The sequence below is a fragment of the Ursus arctos genome, unplaced genomic scaffold (genome assembly GCF_023065955.2).
Source record: "Ursus arctos isolate Adak ecotype North America unplaced genomic scaffold, UrsArc2.0 scaffold_5, whole genome shotgun sequence".
NCBI classification, from domain to species: Eukaryota; Metazoa; Chordata; class Mammalia; order Carnivora; family Ursidae; genus Ursus; species Ursus arctos.
Genome location: NW_026623067.1, coordinates 86,895,078 through 86,917,373, shown reverse-complemented (window position 1 = coordinate 86,917,373; position 22,296 = coordinate 86,895,078). Strand labels below are relative to the sequence as shown.

General features: G+C 36.5%; 1 protein-coding gene across 9 annotated transcripts in view; it reads right to left on the bottom strand.

The window, feature by feature from the left end:
• The window catches only part of FER (FER tyrosine kinase), a 432,712-nt gene that overhangs the window by 378,826 nt on the left and 31,590 nt on the right, over positions 1-22,296 (bottom strand). For 8 of the 9 annotated variants that reach the window (XM_026498484.4, XM_026498483.4, XM_026498481.4 and 5 more), the window contains one exon: positions 9,079-9,345. The exons of the other annotated variant lie outside the window; for it this stretch is intronic. In XM_026498484.4, the coding sequence (XP_026354269.1) occupies positions 9,079-9,285 (207 nt within the window). In that variant the 5' untranslated portion in view covers positions 9,286-9,345. The remainder of the gene's footprint in view (positions 1-9,078; positions 9,346-22,296) is intronic. 9 annotated transcript variants of the gene reach the window in all.

Sequence of the window (22,296 nt, the reverse complement as noted above, 5' to 3'; positions counted from 1 at the left end):
TTGGATTGGTTTCTTTGCTATTGAGTTGTAGGAGTTCCTTATATTTTGCATATTAACTCTTTATCAGATAGTTGGTTGGCAAATATTTTCTCCCATTCCTAAGGTTATCCATTCATTTTGCTGAGTGTTTCCTGCTATGCAGAATCTTTTTATTTTTGCTTTTGCTGCTTGCACTTTTGGTGCAATATCCAAAACACTGTTGCTAAGACCAATGTCAAGGAGTTTTTTTCTCTATATTTTCTTCTAGTAGTTTTATAGGTGAGGTTCTTATATTATGTTTTTAAGCCATTTTGAGTTCATTTTTGTGAGTGGCATAGGAGAGAGGTTCAATTTCATTCTTTTGTATGTGAATATCCAGTTTTCCCAACACCATTTATTAAAGAGACTGTTCTTGGCTCTCTCGTCAAGTATTAGTTGACTATATATGCACGGATTTATTTCTGAGCTCTCAATTCTGTTTTATTGGTCTACCTGCCTGTTTTTATGCCATATCATACTGTTCTGATTATTAAACTGTTACAATAAGTTTGAAATCAGGAATTTGATGCATTCAGCTTGGTTCTTTTTCAAGATAACTTTGGCTATTCAGGGCCTTTGTGGTTCCATCCAAATTTAGGATTGTTTTCTCTATTTCTGTGGAAAATCCCATTGGCATTTTGACAGGGATTGCGTTGATTCTATAGATGGCTTTAGGGATTAAGGACATTTTAACAAATATTAACTCTTCCAAACCATGAGCACAGAATATCTTTCCATTTATCTGTGTCTTCTTCAATTTCTTTCATCAATGTCTTATAATTTTTCAGTGTACAGATCTTTCACCTCCCTGGTGAAATTATTTCTAAGTATTTTTTTGATGCTATTGTAAATTGGGTTGTTGTAAATAGGGTTGTTGTCTTTATTTCTTTTTCATTATTAGTGTATAGAAACAACTGATTTTTGTATCCTGTAACTTTACTGAATGTATTAGTTCTAACAGTTTTTTGGTAGAGCATTTGGGGATGTCTATATATAAGATTGTATCATCTGCAAACAGAGACAATTTTACTTCCTCTTTTGCCATTGTAATATCTTTTATTTCTGACAAGTAACTTTAAATGAATAAGAAAACACAAAGTAAAATTCACCTTACAAGTCCTCAAAATAAAATAGCTGTTAAAAATATGAAAAGATGTTTATTTTCACTCATTATTAGAGAAATATAAATTAAAACTATACTAGAAATCATTTTTTACATCCCAGACTAACAAAATTTCAAAAGTTTGACAAGGTACTCTGTCAAATTGAATAGAAACTGGCACTCTCAGATATTCCTAGTGGATATACATACAAAACTGTACAAGATCCATAAAAGAAATTCATAATTACAATGGCAATATGTAACAAAATGACATACACATTTATACTTTGACCTAGAAATCTCATTTCCAGGAATTTACCGTGAAGATACTCATAATATAAAAAAATACACCTGTAACAAAGTTATTTGTTGCAGCATTATTTGTGATTGCAAAATACTGTGAGACATAAAATTTCATACATAGTAACTTGGTTGAATATCTAAATATTCTCTCTACTAAAAGGAACCAGGATTCCTAGGGGAAAAGGTATATTCCAGAACTGGAAAAGAGATCATTCAAGATGAGCCTGGGATATCTTAACATGCCAGGAAGTAAAGAAGTGTTCAAAGAATGATGGGGAAATAGTCCAGGTAACTGAAAGCAAACTACCAAAGCTTCTATTTCCCAATATTTCACCAAAAGCAATACAAACAACAAAAAGGGAAAAATAAAAGCACACAAAAACTATGCCCTCAGAATTAAAGACAGAATGGACATACTGCAAAATAACTTTAAGAAGAAAGAAAGAAAGAAAGAAAGAAAGAAAGAAAGAAAGAAAGAAAGAAAGAAAGAAAGAATTACCAAAGCACAAAGTATGATTTCTCAGTAGAGGAGATAAACTCACCCTGGACTACAAGTACCTAACCAATGTAAAAGAGCGAGCCAGGGACGCCTGGGTGGCTCATTCGGTTAAAAGTAAAATCCAAAAAGATCAAACTGTCTCCAAGTAACCAACTGTCACCAATTCCAAAACAAAGCTCAAGAATATTTTTTAAAATACGAAAATATTCAGTACCTAAAAAGGTAAAATGCACAATGGCTACATTCAAATCAAAGACTACCAAACATAAAGATGCAGGAGAAAAATGAGGAGAAAAATCAGTCAATCAAAACCAACCCAGAATTAACAGAGAATATAAAAGACAAGAATAAAACAGTTACTGTAACCACATTCTAAGAAACTAAAGGAAAGAATAAGTATATTAAATAGACACATGGAAGATACAAAAAAAAAAGATTCAAATTGGACTATTAAAGATAATTCATTTATTTATGACTTATTCATTTTCAACATTGGAAATGGCTCAGCTACTCGGTTTCTCTTTCTTTCTCTCCAATTCCTCCACCCTAAAGCACAGGTGTGAGGCAAAAGGAAGAGCTGGGTTTGGGCAGGTATGAGAAGATAAAGGAATAGCACACACAGGCATTTTTTTAAAAGATTGATTTATTTATGAGAAAGAGAGAGAAGGCACACACACCCATTAGCAGGGGGAGAGGGTGAGAATCTTCAAACAGACTCCCCACTGAGTGTGGAGCCCAACACAGGGTGGATCCTACAACCCCTGAGATCATGACCTGAGCTGAAACCAAGAGTCTGTCACTTAACCAGCTGAACCACCCAGGCACCCTTACACAGGCATATTTAAATTTAAATTCTGGAAAGACAGTAAGCGGTACTGCCAAAGGAAGAGGAAGAGGGAGGGATGAAGTGACATTGCTGGAAAAGGAGAGGTCAGGGAGAGAGTCACAGTTAAGCTCATTAATAGGGTTATGAAAAGGCACTAGAAGCAAAAAAATCTGACATGAAAAATACACTAAATAAAATTAATGACAGATTAGACATTGCATAAAATAAGACTAATGAAATAGAAGACATAAAATAGAAAGTAACCACAATGAAACAGAGGATAGAAAAAGAGAGTATCGGTAAAATGTAGGATAACTTCAAACAGTCAAATATGTATATAATTGGAGTCCCCAAAGGAGAGAAGAGTGAAGAGGAAGGACTAAAATATTTTTTGAAAAAATTATGCCTGATATTTTTTTAAAGTTGACAAAAACTGTAGGCCCACAGATATAAGGTCAACAAACCCCTAGTAAAGAAAGATAAAGAAAATTACACAGAGGCATAAAAGAGATTGTTTTAAATTAGTGATAAAGAAAAAAGTCTTAAGCAAGCCAGAGGGAAAAAACATTAGGCACAATTATTTTACCAAAAACAATGCAGACAACAATAAAACATCTTTGAAACAGTAAAAGAAAAAGCACCAAACTAGAATTCTATATATAGCAAAAATATTTTTCAAAAACAAACACAACATAAAGACATTTTCATGTTTACAAAACCTGAAAAAATAAATTACCAGCAGACTTCCAATATAAGAAATGTTAATGGAAGTCCGAGCAGAAAAAAATACCAGACAGAAACCTAGATCTACACAAAGAAATGAAGAGTACTGTGAGTTGTAACTCAATGAGTAAATATAAAGACTTATGCTCTTCTTATTTAAATTGTTCAAAAGATAATCAACAATTTACAGCAATAGTAGTAGTAGTAATAATAATAATAATAATATATTGTATTTATAAGACAAGTAGAATTAAAAAAACATAAAAATAATAGCATAAGGTATAGGCAGGAGAAATGAAAGCATACCATTGCAAGTATATTATTATAGATCAGGTTCTATATATGACTAAAATATAAATGTGTAGTAAGTTAAAGATGTATCCTATGAACCCTAAAGCAACCACTAAAATAACACAATAAACAATTATAGGTGATAACCCAGCAAAGTGGGTAAAAACAGAATCATAAAAGAAACCCAATCCAGAAGAGAAAAAAGGAAAATAACAACAAAGAAAAAGCAGACAGGACAAAAAGAAAACAAACGGCAAACTGATAGATTAAAACCTGACCATATAAAAAATCCCATTAATTGAAAATAGTCTAAACACACCAATTCAATGGCAGTGACTGTCGTATTAGGAAACAAAGCAAGACCCAACCACATGTTATCTACAAGAAACCCACTCTAAATATAACAACCAAATAGGATGAAAAATATACAATATGCTAACATTAACCAAAAGAAAGCTGAAGTGGTCCTATTACTACCAGACAGAGTAGATTTCATAGCAAAGAATATTATGAGGGATAAAGAAAGTAATGTCATAAATGAAAAATGAGTCAATTCATAAGAATTTAAAAATCCTCAAAAATCAGTCACCTAATACACAAGTTAATTCATTTGTCAAAAACAAAAACAAAAAAACACCACAATTCTAAGCATTTATGTACCTAATAACAGAGATTCATAATACATGAAGTAAAAACTGATGAAACTACAAGGAGAAATAGACAAATTCACAATTATAATCAGAGATTGCAAAACTCATCTTTCAATAATTGAGAGAATAGGTGGACAAAAATGAGTAAAGAAATAAAAGACTTGAACAGCACTACCAACCATCTTGAGCTGGCATTGACAGAACACTCCACCCAACAACAAGATATCAAGTACATTGAACAGTTACCCTGACCATATTTTGGTCCGTGAAACAAGTATTCATAAATTTAAAAGTACAAAATAGGCTCTTGTAAAGCAATGGAACTAAGTTCAAAATCAATTAATAAAAATGTCTCTAGGGAAAAAAAAAACCAAATACTTGGAAATTAAATAACAGATTTTGAAAGAACACATGAGTCAAAAGAGAAATCAAAACAAAAGCTAAAATGTATGCTGAACTGAAAGAAAATGAAAATAATCACACAAAAAGTTCGAGGATTCAGCTAAAACAGTACTCAGAGAAAATTAAGAAAGCTATAAGCTTATCTTACAAAAGAAGATAGATCTTAAATCAATAATCTGTTTCTACCTTATTAAGTCAGGGTAAATGAGAGCAAATAAAACCCAAATTAAGTGGGAAAAAATTAACAGATTTCAGAGGAGAAATCAATGCAATAGAAAACAGAAAATCAATGAAATCAAAGGGTAGTTCTCAGATAATATCAGTATAGTTGATAAACCTCTAGCCTGTCCATGAAAAAGAAGACAAAAATTGCCAATATCAAGAATGAGAAAGGTATTAAAAGGACAATAATGCAAAATAATAAACAACATAAAAAATTTGACATCTTAGACAAAAGTGAACAAACTCCTTGAAAAGCACAACTTACCAAAGTTCACTCAAGAAGAAAAAGACCATCTGAATAGCCTACTATATTACACATTAAATGTATAATTAAAAACCTTCTCTCAAAGAAAACTTTAGGCCCTGGTGATTTCATTGGTGAATTCTATCAAATATCTAACTAAGAAATAAAAACAATTCACCTGTGCAGGAAACCCAAAGCAATCTACAAAAAAGCTACAAATAAGCTAGTTTTGCAAAATTTAGGTTACGAGATTAGTATACATAATAACAATGAACAGTGGGAAACTAAAATTTTGAAAAAATACTATTTACAAGAGTATCAAAAAATATGAAATACACATAAATCTGAAAGACCTGTACACTGAAAACTGTAAGACGACTCAGAAAATTTTTTTTTTTTTTTTTTTTTTTTTTTTTTAGATTTTATTTATTTATGTGACAGAGAGACAGCCAGCGAGAGAGGGAACACAGCAGGGGGAGTGGGAGAGGAAGAAGCAGGCTCCCAGCAGAGGAGCCTGATGTGGGACTCGATCCCAGAATGCCAGGATCACGCCCTGAGCCGAAGGCAGACGCTTTAACCACTGCGCTACCCAGGCGCCCCCTCAGAAAAATTTTAAAAATATATACCATGTTTATGGGCTAGAAGATCCAATACTATTAAGATATATGTTTTCCCCCATATTTATCTATATAGTCAGTGCATTACAATTATAAACCAGTAGCCTTTTTAAAATAGAAATTAACAAGCTAATTCTAAAATTCATATGGGGCGCCTGGGTGGCTCAATCGGTTAAGTATCTGCCTTCGGCACAGGTCATGACCCAAGGGGCCTGGAATCAGGTCCCGAATAGGGCTCCTTGCTCCATGGGGAGCCTGCTTCTTCCTCTGCCTCCCGTGAGTAAATAAAATCTTTAACTAATTAACTAATTAATTAATTAAATTCATATGGAAGTGCAAAGGAACTAGAATAGCCAAACGTATTTTGAAAGAAAAAAATGAACAGAAAAATTGCACTACTGACTTTGTGATTATAAAACAAGAAAATAAAAAGTGTGTTATTGGTGTCAGGATAGACAAAAACACAAATGGAACATAATAAAGTGTGTAGAAATAAGCTTACTAATTATGGTCAATTGATTTTCAACAAAGATGCAAAAGAGAAAGCTTAATCTTTTCAACAAATGCTGCCAGAACAAACGGATATTTGTTTGTAGAAAAACAAACTTTGATCATACCTTGCCCCCTATACAAAAATTAACTAAAAATGGATCATAAACCTAAATATAAAGCAAAACTATAAAACTTCCAGATGCAAACATAAGAGAAACTCAGCAAATTTAGGTCAGGTAACAGTGGGGGGGGGGGGGTGGTTGGATGCAACACCAAAAACACAACACCCTAAAGAAAAATCTGATATACCGGACTTTTTTTAGGTAGAATAAATGATGACTTTTCAGTGTTAAGAGGAAAGGCTGACACATTCTTTGTTTTTCTTTGGGTTTCCAACCATTGTTCACTGTTACGTCTCAACATTTCCTCTCTGAGAGGCAATCCTGCCCATTTAAACCATCTCTCCTAATCTTTATCACTTTCTCTAGATCCCTTTGCAATCCAAAAACTCTCTTGACTTCCTTAATTATTTTAGCATTTGTCTCCATCTATCCCTCACCAAAATACCTGACACTCCAGTGTCTACACTGATGATTCCTCCACTGGCCTGACCTCATAAATCTTCCATCTTCTATACCTACTAATCCTATTTCTTGTTACTTTCACTATCTTACTTTTCTAAAGAGTATAATTCCACTTAAACATGGTAAATAGAATATATGGCTATTTCTCCACTTCTTCCCAAAAACCCACTAAATTATAATGTAGTTACTTAAGGTATAAATTCACAATAGCAAAAAAAATAGAAAAGGGGACAATCACAGATAAGACATGTCAACAAAAAGTAAGAAAATCAAAAGTAGGTAAATGGTAACTGATTAGCATATTAAGAAATGTTGAAACATAAGTGTTCTGCAAAGGGTTAGGTCAAGACGAAAAGGCCATGTAGGGAAAGAAGGTGGTCAAAAGGCACAAATTTCTACTTAAAAGATCAATAAGTACTAGGTGTGTAACGTACACCATGATGGCTATAATTAACATTGCGTATGATATATAGAAAAGTTAAGAGGGTAGATCCTAAGAGTTCTCATCACAAAAAGGATTTTTTTTTCTTTTTATTGTATCTACATGAGATGATGGATGTTAACCTAACCTGTTGTAGTAATCATTTCACAACATGTGTGAATCAAACCATCACGCTGTATACCTTAAACTTATACAGTGATGCATGTATGTCAATTATTTCTCAATAAAAAAAGAAGAAAAGGCCAATTTATAGGGTTAGACCTGTAACTCCAGTAAAGCTCAGAAACTGGAGAAACCTATATGAAAGAAGAGGAGACGATACCAAAACAGAGGAACTGGTTCAAAGTCTATATACGGAGCAGACAGAACTCTCATTTCTATTGCTCAGCTCACACAAACATGAAACTGTTCTTCCCCCAATTCAGAAGAAAACAAGAGGAAAAATAAACCAGAGAGCCTTTGGACTAAGAGACACCAGGCAGCTTACCAAAAACAGGAAGATTAACTAAAGTATAACCCTTAGAATACTCAACCTACTTTCCCTATTAATTCTCATAACAGAGTGGTCAAACCAAACACAGGACAAGTTAAATCTGAATTTCAGATAAACAATAAATAATTCTTAGTGTATGTGTGGCCCAAATATTGCATGCAAAATTAACTGGTGCCCTACACTTTTATTTGCTATGTCTGGCAACCCCATCTTCAGACTTGAGACTAGAGAATTCCTTTTTGGGAAACATGACTGGGTTAGGAAAGGAAGTTAAAGATATTAACATTAAGGAGTTCTAAATGAAATCACAGATCCTTACCTGACCATACACAGCACACACACACACATTCCATAGGAAACAGTTTTACCCAAATCCTAAGACATATTAGTAAAAGAAACACACTAATTTTTTTTAACTTTCCAAAGTAAAACAAGGAAGATTTTCCTTAACTTTGAATAAGTATAATGAAATGTGATATTTAAGTAAGACAATAAAAACAAATAGAGCAGAAATCCAAGAACTATTAAGGTGTATAATATTTCATCTTTAATGCCTTCAAAGAGCAATTAACAGTGCAATTTGGCCTTAATTTTTTTGGCACTTAATTTTAAATTTTATATTATATTTTTATAATCTTAGAGTTAAAAAAAACCATATTGTTTATCCAAAGAATTTTTTAGTGTAATTAACTCATCAGTATATTATTAGTTTAGGAAGATGAATGATAACAAAGAACACTATGCATTAAAATACCCCATCTGATTCACTACACAAATGACTCAGAAGAATTCAGGGAAGTGGGGTTATAATGAAAGTTTGTGTCAAAAGAAAACAGCAGGTCTCAAGAGATCCAAGGAAACAGGGTAATAAAGAAAACAAAATTTGTAAAAATGGCTCTCAAACCAAAGTCATTACAATAATCTAAACATCAATTTTTTTTTAAATTTCAAAATTGAAAAATCTCAGACCTACTAATTCAGATTCAGGAGGTAGGGGACAAAATGTGTAATTTTTGAAACTTTCCCCCATGAGATTCTGATAATCAGCAAGATTCTGGAACCACTGCTTTAGAATGCTAATTTGGGTATGCTCCTTCAACAGTATGATCTATTTTCCATAAGCACAATTATGATGCTATACACAATAAATAATGAAATTATTCTCCTTACCTTGGATACATTGCTGACATAATTCATTTGAACAGTACTTTCCTTATCGACTTGATTACAAAGGTTCTGTAAAGTAGATGCATATTCTTTATCACTTTTTATTCTCAGGGCCATAAATTTCTTCACTGTCTCCAGTAACCGTAATTCCCAGTCTTGCAATTTTAGCACAGCTTCATGTGAATTCTTCAGGTCACTCCCAAACCCCATTTTTGTAAGGCACTGTCTTATCCTCCACACTGCACTGTGAGCCTTCTAATCAGCACATATCTGTGTATGTAAACAGAAGGAAAAAAGTCTTAAATCAAAAAGAACTTTGTCTTCAAAGGAAAGTTATGCCCTAGTCTTTTAGGGTAAAAAAAAAAAAAAAAAATCACTACAACTAAATGCTTTCACCCAAATATCAGGAACAAGATGAGGATGTCACTCTCTCCACTTCTACTGAACATTGTACGTACAGGAGGTTCCAGCCAGTACAATGAGATAAGTGAAATAATTTCCATGGGAATTGAAAAAGAAAGAAGTGAAACTATCTTTGTTTGCAGGGGACATGAGATTGTACATACAAAATCCTAAGGACTGTAATAAAAAAGAAGTATTAGCATTAATAAGTGAGCTTAGATTACAGGGTATAAAATCAATATACAAAAACTAATTGTATTTCTATACACTAACAATTATCAATGTGAAAATGAAATTGAAAAACAATTCTATATACAACTGCATCAAAAAGACTAAACTATTTAGGAATAAATTTTATAAAATAAAAACCTGTAATCTTGAAACTATAAAATATTGTTGAAATTAAGGAAGACCTAAAGAAATGGAAAGACTCATGTTAATGGATCCAAAAGACTTACTACTGTTAAGAAAGCAATCCTCTCCAATCTGATCTACAGATTTAACTTAATCCATATTAACATATAGATTTTTTTTACAGAAATTAAAAATCTAATCTAAAAAAAAAAAAGTCTTGAAAAAGAAGAACAAAGATGGAAGACTCACACTTCCTGATTTCAAAACTTAATGAATAGCTACAATAATCAAGACAATGTGGTATTGGCATATAGACAGACATAGAGATCAGTGGAATAGAATAGAGGGTCCAGATGTGAAACCTCGTATTTATGATTTTCTACAAGAGTGCCAAGTCTTTTCATTCAGAAAAAAAGTCTTTCAACTGATGGTGCTGGGACAACTGGATTTCCACATGCAAAAGAATAAAGTAGGATGCCTTCCTTAGGCCATATATAAAAAAATTAACTCTAAAGGGATAATAGATTTAAATATCAGAGCTAAAACTATAAAACTCTCAGAAGAAAACAAAGTAGTAAATCTTTGTAACCATGGCTCAGGAAATGGTTTCTTAGATAAGACACCATAAGCAAAAGCAACAAAATTAAAATACATAAATTGGATTTAATCAAAATTTAAAACTTCTGCACTTCAAAGGTCATCGTTAAGAAAGTGAAAAAAGCATAGAATGGGAGAAAATATTTGCAAATACTTATTTGTTAAGGGACTTCTATCTGGAATAAAGAATTCTTACAACTCAATAATAAAAAGACAAACCAATTAAAATGGGCAACAGACACATCTCCAAACAAGAGTTACAAATGTCTAATAAGAACATGAAAAGATGCTCGATATCATTAACCATTAGGAAAATACCAATCAAAACGACAATGAGATACAACGTCACACCCTAGGATGTCTTTAATCAGACAGACAATATCAAGTGTTGGAGACGGTGAAGAAATTAGAACTCTCATATATTGCTGGTGGAAATGTAACAGGGGGCTGTTCTTCAAAGTTAAACATAGAGTTATGATATGTTCCACTCTTGGGTATATATCCAAGAGGAATGAAAACATATGCCCACAAAAAACTTGTACATCAAAGTTCCAGCAGAATTATTCATAACAGTTACAAAGTGGAAATAATCCAAATATCCATCAATTGATGAATGGATAAATATAATATGATATCTACATAAAACATAATATTAGCAATGAAAAGGAAAAAAGTATTGATAGACGCTACAATATGGGTGAACCTTGTAAATATTATGCTACGTAAAAGAAACCTAGACACAATGATCTCTTTATATGAAATGCCCAAATTGTACAGATGTAAAGTAGATTAGTAGTTCCTGGGGCAGGCAAATTTGGGAAGAAATGAGGAGCAACTGTCAGTGGATACTGGATTTCATTTTGGGGCAATGAAAGCGTTTTAAAATTGATTGTGGCGATGGTTGCACAACTCCGTGAACAGAATAAAAACCACTGAACTATATACAGTTTAAGTGGGTAAATTCTTCAGTATGTGAGTTATATCTCAATAAAGTTGCTTAAAAAATCACTACGGTGTAACTTATGATCATCTAAAGGTCAGTTCTCAGAAATTTCCCCAAAATATCCTGCTTATTTGCTATAAATCCCAAAAACTATGATAGCATTTATTTTGCTCTCCAGACTCCTAAAATTTCAGGCAATGAATCTTTCAGGGCCTGTCAGAAGAACTGAAGAAACACACCTCTTATTTTTAGTTCTGGCTTATCCATACCAGAAGTCATTTTCTTGTTAATTCAGCTGAGATCCTCTAAGCTATAGAGAAAAATGAGAAATGTTTCTCACTGGTAACATCTAAAGAGATGGTAAAAATGTGGGTTTTCCACATAGAGAACAAATTACAATTTTTCCCCAACAGAAAACTGGCCAGTTTTATGATCTATCATATAAGTAGAGAAGAGAAAAAAGGTTGTGGAAAACTGAACTTCATCAAAGATCCCAAAGTAACAACCAGGACACCAAATGGACCTTAACATAATTAAGTCAATACAAAGTAATTGACTTAATCACTTTAATATGGAATAGGATAATTCCAGTTTTTTCACTTTGGATGTAGTAGCTTTAAAATTTTTACTTTGATACACTGTATCTTTACAGGACACAAAAATTTACAATGAACATTTTTCTGTTATTCTACCTACAGCTCATCTAAGTTTCAGTGAAGATACATTCTATCTCATCCCATGTTTTCAACGGAAAAATAAGGAATAATTTTTGAGGCCAAAGAAATGTGAAACATTTTCCTTTTTTAAAAACCTATATCTGAGATTTTGGTTCATTTTATTCCATAACTTGGGATAAATATCACTTCTGCTTCTAAATACACCTGCCTCTGATCTAAACTTCGATAATATTTTTTTCTTCCATTACCAGGAACTTCAAAAGGATTATGAAGAGCTCAAAAGGATAAAAAAGAATCTGGCAGCTAAAAGAGAAACACTCCAGCCCATCCTAAAGGTGTATTTATACACACCAGTATTCTAGGTCTAGAAATATAAAATAATTTCATTTATGGTACCACTCCTTAGGGAATGACAAATGATAGAAATTTTAAAAACAACTCCATAATAAATCAAGACCTTGCCTAATTGTTAAATTGGTAGAGATTATAAATACTTGAGGAATTAAGAGAATGATATTCTACAGACAAATGACATAAATAAGATTGTTTCAGTAGTGTCTGAGATACCAATACAAAAGAAACCAGAAATATCCATCAGAAGTAACTGACTAGGTAAATTACAATCAAGTCTGCTGCATCTGATTGTAACTAAACAATTCTAGGGAGTGCCATTCAAATCACAGTCTACGTGAATGTGTTCAGTGTTCAACTTTCACAATCATATGTGGTAGATCTGATCACGGTATATTCATTCAGTGAAATATCATTCAGTCCTAATAAAAAATGAGAAAATCTTTTGTGTGTTGATCTGGAACTACCATTAAAAACTTCTAACTGAAAAAAGTGAGATACAGAACTTGGTATGCTTACATTGTATAAAAAAGAGGAAGAATGACAGAAATTAATTTTCCATATAAGTACAAAAAGTATTTCCCGAAGAACACATAGTAGCTGGGGCACTGGAGTGGGAGAGGGACTTTTCACCATATACCCTTTTGTACATTTGAATTTTGTGCTAAGTGATTGTACTGATATTACCTATTCAAAAAATAAATTAAAGAATTTTTGAAGAGAGAAAAAAAAAATAATGAAAGCTAGACCAGCCCAGAAAAGTTTCCTAGAAATAGCAAGATTTGAGATAGGGGTGGAAAATGACCATGATTTAGATTATATAAAGTCAAAGAGGAAATGTATCCCAGGAAGTAGGATCAGTATAGGACAAAAAAAGTAAATATGAAGCAAAGCAAAGAAAAAATGTCTTCAAAATCAAGCTATACGTGGCAAGCAGTGAGAGATGCCATACTAATTTATCTGCTATTCCACTGTTCAGGAAGCTAATAAGGATGAAAATCCTTGCAGTAGTTGGTTTTTAAGGCAAAATAACATGATTATGAATGTGATTTTTTAATGAATAATTTACTGGTGCTAGTTACATAAGCATGTTCAATTTGTGAAATTTCATCAAGCTGAGCACCTGGATTCATATACTTTTCTATCTGTATGTTATAGCAATAAAAAGAGACAGAGGGACATAGAGATAGATTTTAATCTGAAAGGTAGGGATAAAATAGCTCGAAGAGAGGGGAAAAAATGAGACATAAGACAAATGAATAAGTCATAGCAATATATAAGTTGAAAAATGAGAATCTGTAATTGACACTATCAGTGAGAATTAAGAAGAAAGATCCTTGATGTGGTGTATAAATTTAGGGAACAAAAGAGAGACAGATGATCCAAAGACAACTTCAAGGCTTTAATAAGAAATGTTGACAATACCAACAGAATTGGAAGAATGAGAATATGGAGCTCCTTTAAAGAAAATATAAAAAAAGAGGTTTGGTAGAGTTACAGATGCCAGGATGAAAAAGAAGATATTCACAATACCAAATGTGAGAGGAAGATGTGAAAATTACAAAAAGTCATTATGGGAATTTGGGGATAAATTTGGTATAGTGAAGCAGTATCTCAGAAGCTCCTACCACCAGTAACTAATAAAAAGAACAAAAATTTGTTTTTAAGAAAAAGCAAAAATTCAAATATATTATCAGTAAATAGAGTAAATAGCAACATTATGCCACAACTTTCACAGCATGGTTTCAAAGAAAAGAAAGATGAATTTCTGATGCTCTAGGTACTATGGCAATGTGCCCAACACTACCCTAACTTCTAGAAGACTTTCTGAAGAGTCAGAGTTAACAAAATCCTGAGAATTCACACTGGATACTCCAATATGAAAAGAAGCAGGCAGAGTGAATAGGCCAACATAGGGACAGTCAAGAAAATATCTAAAGAGAGAAGCCTCTCTGCACCAGGACAGGACGTTACAAAATGAGCGCAGCCTCAGCCTGCCGTATTCCAAGCTCTGTGAAGAACTGGTGGATGAAATTAAATCCAGGAGTACAAGATGTTTAATGGAATTTCATAAGAGAAAGTAAGTTTCAGGGGCCCCAACAAGGTCAAACTCAGGCCCAGCCAATATCTCCCTACCACCTCCATGTTCATACAACAAAGAAACCAAAATTAAAAGTAAAATGCAGGGGCGCCTGGGTGGCACAGCGGTTAAGCGTCTGCCTTCGGCTCAGGGCGTGATCCCAGCGTTCTGGGATCGAGCCCCACATCAGGCTCCTCCGCTATGAGCCTGCTTCTTCCTCTCCCACTCCCCCTGCTTGTGTTCCCTCTCCCGCTGGCTGTCTCTATCTCTGTTAAATAAATAAATAAAATCTTTAAAAAATAAAAATAAAAAATAAAATAAAAGTAAAATCCAGCTTCTGGTCCAGATAAGATGACAGAGACCATTTTTTCCCAGCTCCATCGCACAAAACACAACTATAAACACGAGAGAGAGCACAAGAGACAACCAAAGAAGAACTGTGAAAGGTGGCTAGAAGGCAACTTCCCTTGGCCCTAGGATTAGAAGAACAGCACAGAGGCCAGGGGTCTCATGTTCTCCTTACCCAACAGGAGGTCACTGAGACCCAGCTCTTCCCAACCTCCCACCTAGTAACAAAAGGCAGCCCATATATGTAGGTTAACTCCCCCAAGATCCAATAGGAGTCCCTCTGACGACAATCGGAGAGCCAGACGCCACCAAAAGAGAAATTATTTACAAGCCCCACCAAAAGTAAACAGCTAGGAGAAGCACTCTCTTTACCTGCTAGGCCTGAGAATCCCCTTTTCCACCAAGAGAAACTGAATGAGGCAAGAAGAACCAGCAACAGAGACCCAGCTATCAGGTCAGGAAACCTCTTTGTCCTCACAGGTCTGAGGACCTCCTTTCCCACCAGAGAGAGCAGAAGGCAGGCAGAACCAACCAAGCTGAAGCTGCTGCTCTCCAAGACGTTCCTCTCCTGCCCGCAGACATCAGGACAGGGAGGGGGCACAGTACGGAAATTCTACCTTAGCCCTTTTCTACCAATAGATATCTAGTAGCTCAGCCTAAGAAAAACATCCACTCTGTCAAGCAACACCTGCAGGAACCAGTGGGAGCCCTAGTTATATCAGACAAACACAGCAAACCAAAATAACAGCACAAAGCCTCTGACAATTAACTGTCATTGAAACCACAGCCCATAAAAATAGGCCAAAAGGTCTGCATGCTAACCCTGTTAAACAGAAGGACTTCCTGTGAATATAAAATCCTGAAATAGACCCCAGGGTCTCCACATTAATAGATAAAATGTCTAAGATTCAATTGAAAATCACCTCTCATACCAAGAACCAAGAAAAATCACAGCTTGAATGAGAAAAGACAATCAACTAATGCCAACACTGAGAAGAATTACATGTTGGAATTCTCTGAAAAGGATTTTAAATCAGCTATCTTAAAAATGCTTCATCAGTTATAAATTCTCTTAAAAACAAATGTAAAAATGGAAAATCTAAGCAAAGAAATAGAAGTTATAAAAATAACCAGATGGAAATTACAGAACTAAAATATGCAACAACAGGAATAAAAAACTCACTAGATAAGCTCAATAGCAGAGTGGCAATGAAGGAGGATACTATCAGTGAGTGAATATAAGGACAGAGCAAAAGAATTCAACCAGTCCAAACGACAGAAAACTGACAAAAAAAGACTAAAGCCTTGGAGACCTGTGGGACGATAATAAAAGATCCAACATTTATATCATCTGAGTTCTGAGTTCTGGAAAGAGAGGAGAAAGAGATGGGGCTAAAAGATTATTCAAAGAAGTATGTCCTTCTTGGGGAATAGGCTAATATAAAGTTACAGAAATCAAGATGGTGTGATCTTTTTTTTTTTTTTTAAATTTTATTTATTTATTCGACAGAGAGACAGCCAGCGAGAGAGGGAACACAAGCAGGGGGAGTGGGAGAGGAAGAAGCAGGCTCATAGCAGAGGAGCCTGATGTGGGGCTCGATCCTATAACACTGGGATCACGCCCTGAGCCGAAGGCAGACGCTTAACCGCTGTGCCACCCAGGCGCCCCAAGATGGTGTGATCTTGGTAGAGCATAAACAACAGATCAATGGAACCGAGTAGAGAACCCAGAAATAGATCCACACGAATATGCTCAACTGCTTCTTGACAAAGGTCCAAAAGCAATTCAGTGTTACTGGAGCGGCTGGATAGCTACGGGCCAAGAAAAAAAGACAGAGAGAGCAAGAGAGAAACAGAGAGACAATCTTGACCTAACACCTTATACAAAAATTAACTCAAAAGGATCATGAACTGGGGCACCAGGATGGCTCAGTTAGTTCAGCATCTAACTCTTCTTTTTCTTTTTTTTTTTTTTTTAAGATTTTATTTATTTATTTATTTGACAGAGAAACAGGCAGCGAGAGAGGAAACACAAGCAGGGGCAGTGGGAGAGGAAGAAGCAAGCTCCCAGCAGAGGAGGGAGCCCGACGCAGGGCTCAATCCCAGGACTCTGAGATCACGCCCTGAGCCGAAGGCAGACACTTAACAACTGAGCCACCCAGGCGCCCCCAGCGCCTAACTCTTGATTTTGGCTCAGGTCATGATCTCAGGGTTATGAGATAAGCTTGTGCCGGGTATGGAGCCTGCTTAGGATTCTCTCTCTGCCTCTCCCTCTGCTCCTCCACACCCCCCCCAAACCAGCTCTGGGGTGTGTGTGTGTGTGTGTGTGTTTGTGCACGCATGCAAGCACACGCTCTCTCTTTCTCGCTCTCAAAAAAACAAAAAGGACTGTAAACTGTAAATACAAATGTAAAACTTCTAGAAAAGAAAGAAGGATAACTACTGGATCTAAAGTTAGGCAAAGTTCTTAGACTTGACACAAAAACACAATCCATAAAAAAGAAAAATCAATAAATTGGGCCTCATCAAAATTAAAAATTTTGTGTGTGAAAGCCCATGTGAATAGGATAAAAAGACAAGCTACAGACTTTGAGAAAATATTTACACATGACATATCTGACAGAGCAGTATCTAAAATACAGTATTTAAAATACAGTATCTAAATGAAAACCAAAGATCCAACTAGAAAATGAGCAAAAGACATGAACAGACATTTCACAAAAAAGGATACAAAAATGGCAAATAAGCACACGAAAAGATATTCAACATAATTAGCCATCATGGAAATGCAATTAAAACTACAACGAGAGGGATGCCTGGCTGGCTCAGGGTGGAGCATGCAACTCTTGATCTCAGGGACATGAGTTCAAGCCCCGTGCTGGGCATGAAACCTACTTAAAAATAAATTAAAAAAAAAAAAAAAGGGACACCTGGGTGACTCAGTGGATTAAGCATCTACCTTCAGCTCGGGTCATGATCCTGAGTCCCATATCAGGCTTCTTGCTCAGCAGGGAGCCTGTTTCTCCCTCTGCCTGCTGCTCCCCTTGCCTGTGTTCTCTCTCTCTCTCTGATAAATAGTAAATGGGGGGAGGGGAGTTCCAAGATGGCGTAGGAGCGGGAGACCTAAAGTTTGTCTGGTCCCAGGAATTCAGCTAGAGAGCTACCAAACCATTCTGAATACCAATGAATGCTACTGGAGAAGGAAGAAAAGAAGAGCAGAAACCCTATGAACAGAAAAGCGACCACTTTCTGCAAGGAGGAGAAAAGATGGCGGAGGAGTAGGGAACCCCTTTCTCAGCTGGAACACTGAGTCAAACTGGATATATACCAGACCATCCTGAACACCCACGGAATCAGCCTGAGACACAGGAAGATACATCTGGATCTCTACAAATGAACATCTCCAGTGCTGAGTATTGAGGTACAAAGCAGGGAGCCATGAATCCACGCACAGATATCGGAAGATAAACGGAAGGGGGAGGGAGACTCCGTGCTCAGGCGCTGGGAAGCGGAAGCCACCTGCACTGGGGAGCGGCCGCACTCACGGACTGAGACCGTGAGCCTGGGAACGCACATGCGACCATACTGAAATTTGGAGCTCCAGAGCGCTCACTGGAACTAGACTGAAACTGACAGCTCGGGAGCAAGCGCGTGACCAGACTGAAAACTGGAGCTCCAGAGAGCTCAGTGGAACTGGACTGTTGCCGGGAGCTCGGGAGGGCGTGCACAACCAGACAAAACAGGCTCTCCGGGGCGCGCACAAACCATATTGAAACAGGGAGCTCGGGAGCATGCGTGGGAACCGGGACGGCTGGCAGTGTTAGAAGCACAAAGGACAGACACGGGCCGGCCCTGGAAATGAGGGTTGGGAGAACGGCTGGGGGACGCACAACCCAGGAAGCTGCAGGGTTTTTAGCAGCACTGACAGAAACAGAGTTAAAGAGGCCAAGAGAGCGCAGTGGAGAGCGGACTGCAATCTCTCTGTTCGGAGACAGAGGCTAGGATTCGGCCACTGTGGCTCTGACTCTCAGAAGAGTCACAGAAAACTGCCAGGGAAAGCCGCCAGAGAACAAAAGCCTGGAAATACCGGCTCCCATTGTACCCATCCCCATCCCCCCTCGCAGGGGACGGGGCAACTCTACCCAAACAGGGTTGCCTGAATATCAGCACGGCAAGCCCCTCGCCCAGAAGGCAGGCTGAAAAATCAAGAAGCCTACATTCCTAAGGACCCTATAAAACAAGTGCACACTGCCTGGGTGCTGGTCAATAAATTGGGCTCTAGGTATCCCCACAACCTCTCCTCATCAGAATGACGAGGAGGAGAAATCCCCCCCGGCAAAGAAAAGATAATAAGTCTGTGGTCTCTGCCACAGAACTGATGGATATGGATATAACCAAATTGTCAGAAATGGACTTCAGAGTAACAATGGTCAAGATGCTGTCTAGGCTTGAAAAAACTATTAATGAGAATATAGAATCTCTAAGGGCAGAAATTAGAGCAAGTCTCACAGAAATTAAAAATGCTATGAATCAAATGCATTCTAAACTAGACGCTCTGAGGGCCAGGGTAAATGAGGGAGAAGAACGAATTAGTGAATTGGAGGATGGGACGGTAGAAGAGAAAGTTAAAACAGAAACTTGGCTCAAAAAAATCCAATCTCAAGAATGTAGATTACGGGAAATTACTGACTCAATGAAACGTTCCAATGTCAGAATCATCGGCATCCCTAAGGGGGTGAAGAAAGAGACAGGTCTAGAAGAGATACTTGAACAAATTGTAGCTGAGAACTTCCCTAATCTGGCAAAGGAAACAAGCATTCGTGTCCAAGAAGCAGAGAGGACCCCTCCCAAGGCCAGTGAGAACAGACCTACACCATGTCACTTCATAGTGCATTTCGCAAATATTAGATTCAAGGATACAGTATTGAAAGCGGCCAGGGGGAAGAAAATCCTTACTACAAAGGGAAAAATATCAGAATAACGTCAGACCTGTCTACAGAGACCTGGAAGGCTAGGAAGGGTTGGCAGGGTATTTTCAAAGATCTATCTGAGAAGAATATGCAGCCAAGGATCCTTTATCCAGCAAGGCTGTCATTCAGAATGGATGGAGAGATAAGGACCTTCCAAGATCAGCAGAAACTGACCAAATTCGTAACCACCAAACCAGCCCTACATGAGATATTAAGGGGGGGTTCTATAAAAGTAAAAAGGCCCCAAGAGTAATAGAGAACAGAAATTTACATTCTATAGAAACAAAGACTTCACAGGCAACATGACATCATTAAAATCGTATCTCTCAATAATCACTTTCAATGTGAATGGCCTAAATGTGCCCATAGAACACCAAAGGGTTGCAGATTGGATAAAAAGACATGACCCACCCATTTGCTTTCTACAAGAGACTCATTTTGAACCTAAAGATATATCCCTACTGAAAGTGAAGGGATGGAAAACCATCTTTCATGCCAATGGACCTCAAAAGAAAGCTGGGGTAGCAATTCTCATATCAGACAGACTGGATTTTAAACTAAAGACTGTAGTTAGAGATACAGAAGGACACTATATTATTCTTAAAGGATGTATCCAACAAGTGGATATGACAGTTATAAATATCCTCAACAGGGGAGCAGCTAGATACACAAGCCAACTCTTAACCAGAATAGAGATGTATAGATAATAATACGTTAATAGTAGAGGACCTCAACACTCCACTCTCAGCAATAGACAGATCACCTAAGCAGAAAATCAACAAAGAACCAAGAGCTTTGAATGACATACTGGACCAGATGGACCTCATAGATATATATAGAACACTACACCCCAGAACAACGGAATACTCATTCTTTTCAAATGCACAAGGAACGTTCTCCAGAATAGACCATATACTGGGTCACAAAACAGGACTCAACCAATACCAAAACACTGAGATTATTCCCTGCATATTCTCAGACCACAATGCTTTGAAACTGGAACTCAATCACGAGGAAAAATTTGGAAGAAACTCAAACACATGGAAACTAAGAAACATCCTGCCCAAGAATGACTGGGTAAACCAGGGAATTAAAAAGGAGATTAAGCAATGTTTGGAGACCAATGAGAATGAAAACACGTTGGTACGAAACCTATGGGACACCACAAAGGCAGTCCTAAGGGGAAAATACATAGCCATCCAAGCCTCACTCAAAGGAATAGAAAAATCTAAAATGCAGTTTTTATATTCTCACCTCAAGAAACTGGAGCTGGGACAGAAGAAAAGGCCTAACCCACGCATGAAAGGGCAGATGATCAAGATGAGAGCAGAAATCAATGAATTAGAAACCAGGAGCACAGTAGAGCAGATCAACAGAACCAGAAGCTGGTTCTTTGAAAGAATAAATAAGATTGATAAGCCACTGGCCAGACTTATTCAAAAGAATAGAGAAAGGACCCAAATTAATAAAATTATGAATGAAAGGAGAGAGATCACAACCAACACCAATAAAATAGGAAGGATCATCAGAAACTTTTATCAACAGCTTTATGCCAATAAATTAAGCAACCTGGAAGAGATGGATGACTTCCTGGAAACCTATAAACTACCAAGACTGAAACAGGAAGAAATTGATTATTTAACCAAACCGATTAATTATGAACAGATTGAAGCAGTGATCAAAAACCTCCCCAAAAACAAGAGTCCAGGGCCTGACGGCTTCCCCGGAGAATTCTACCAAACATTCAAAGAAGAAATAATACCTACTCTCCTGAAGCTGTTTCAAAAGATAGAAACAGAAGGAAAACTACCAAACTCATTCAATTAGGCCAGTATTACCTTGATCCCCAAACCAGGTAAAGACCCCATCAAAAAGGAGAATTACAGACCGATTTCCCTGATGAATATGGACACCAAAATTCTCAACAAGATCCTAGCTAATAGGATCCAACAGTACATTAAAAGGATTATCCATCAAGACCAAGTGGGATTCATCCCTGGGATGCAATGGTGGTTCAACATTTGCAAATCGATCAGTGTGATAGATCATATCAACAAGAAAAGAGTCAAGAACCATATGGCCCTCTCAATTGATGCAGAAAAAGCATATGACAAAATACAGCATCCTTTCCTGATTAAAACCCTTCAGAGGGTAGGGATAGAGGGTACATTCCTCAATTTCATAAAAACCATCTATGAATAAAGCCTACGGCGAATATCATTCTCAATGGGGAAAAGCTAAAAGCCTTTCCCTTAAGATCAGGAACACGACAAGGATACCCACTCTCGCCATTATTATTCAACATAGTACTAGAAGTCCTTGCAACAGCAATCAGACAACAAAAAGGGATAAAAGGTATTCGAGTCGGCAAAGAAGAAGTCAAACTGTCTCTCTTCACAGATGACATGATACTCTATATAGAAAACCCAAAAGACTCCACCCCCAAACTACTAGAACTTATAGAGCAATTCAGTAATGTGGCGGGATACAAAATCAATG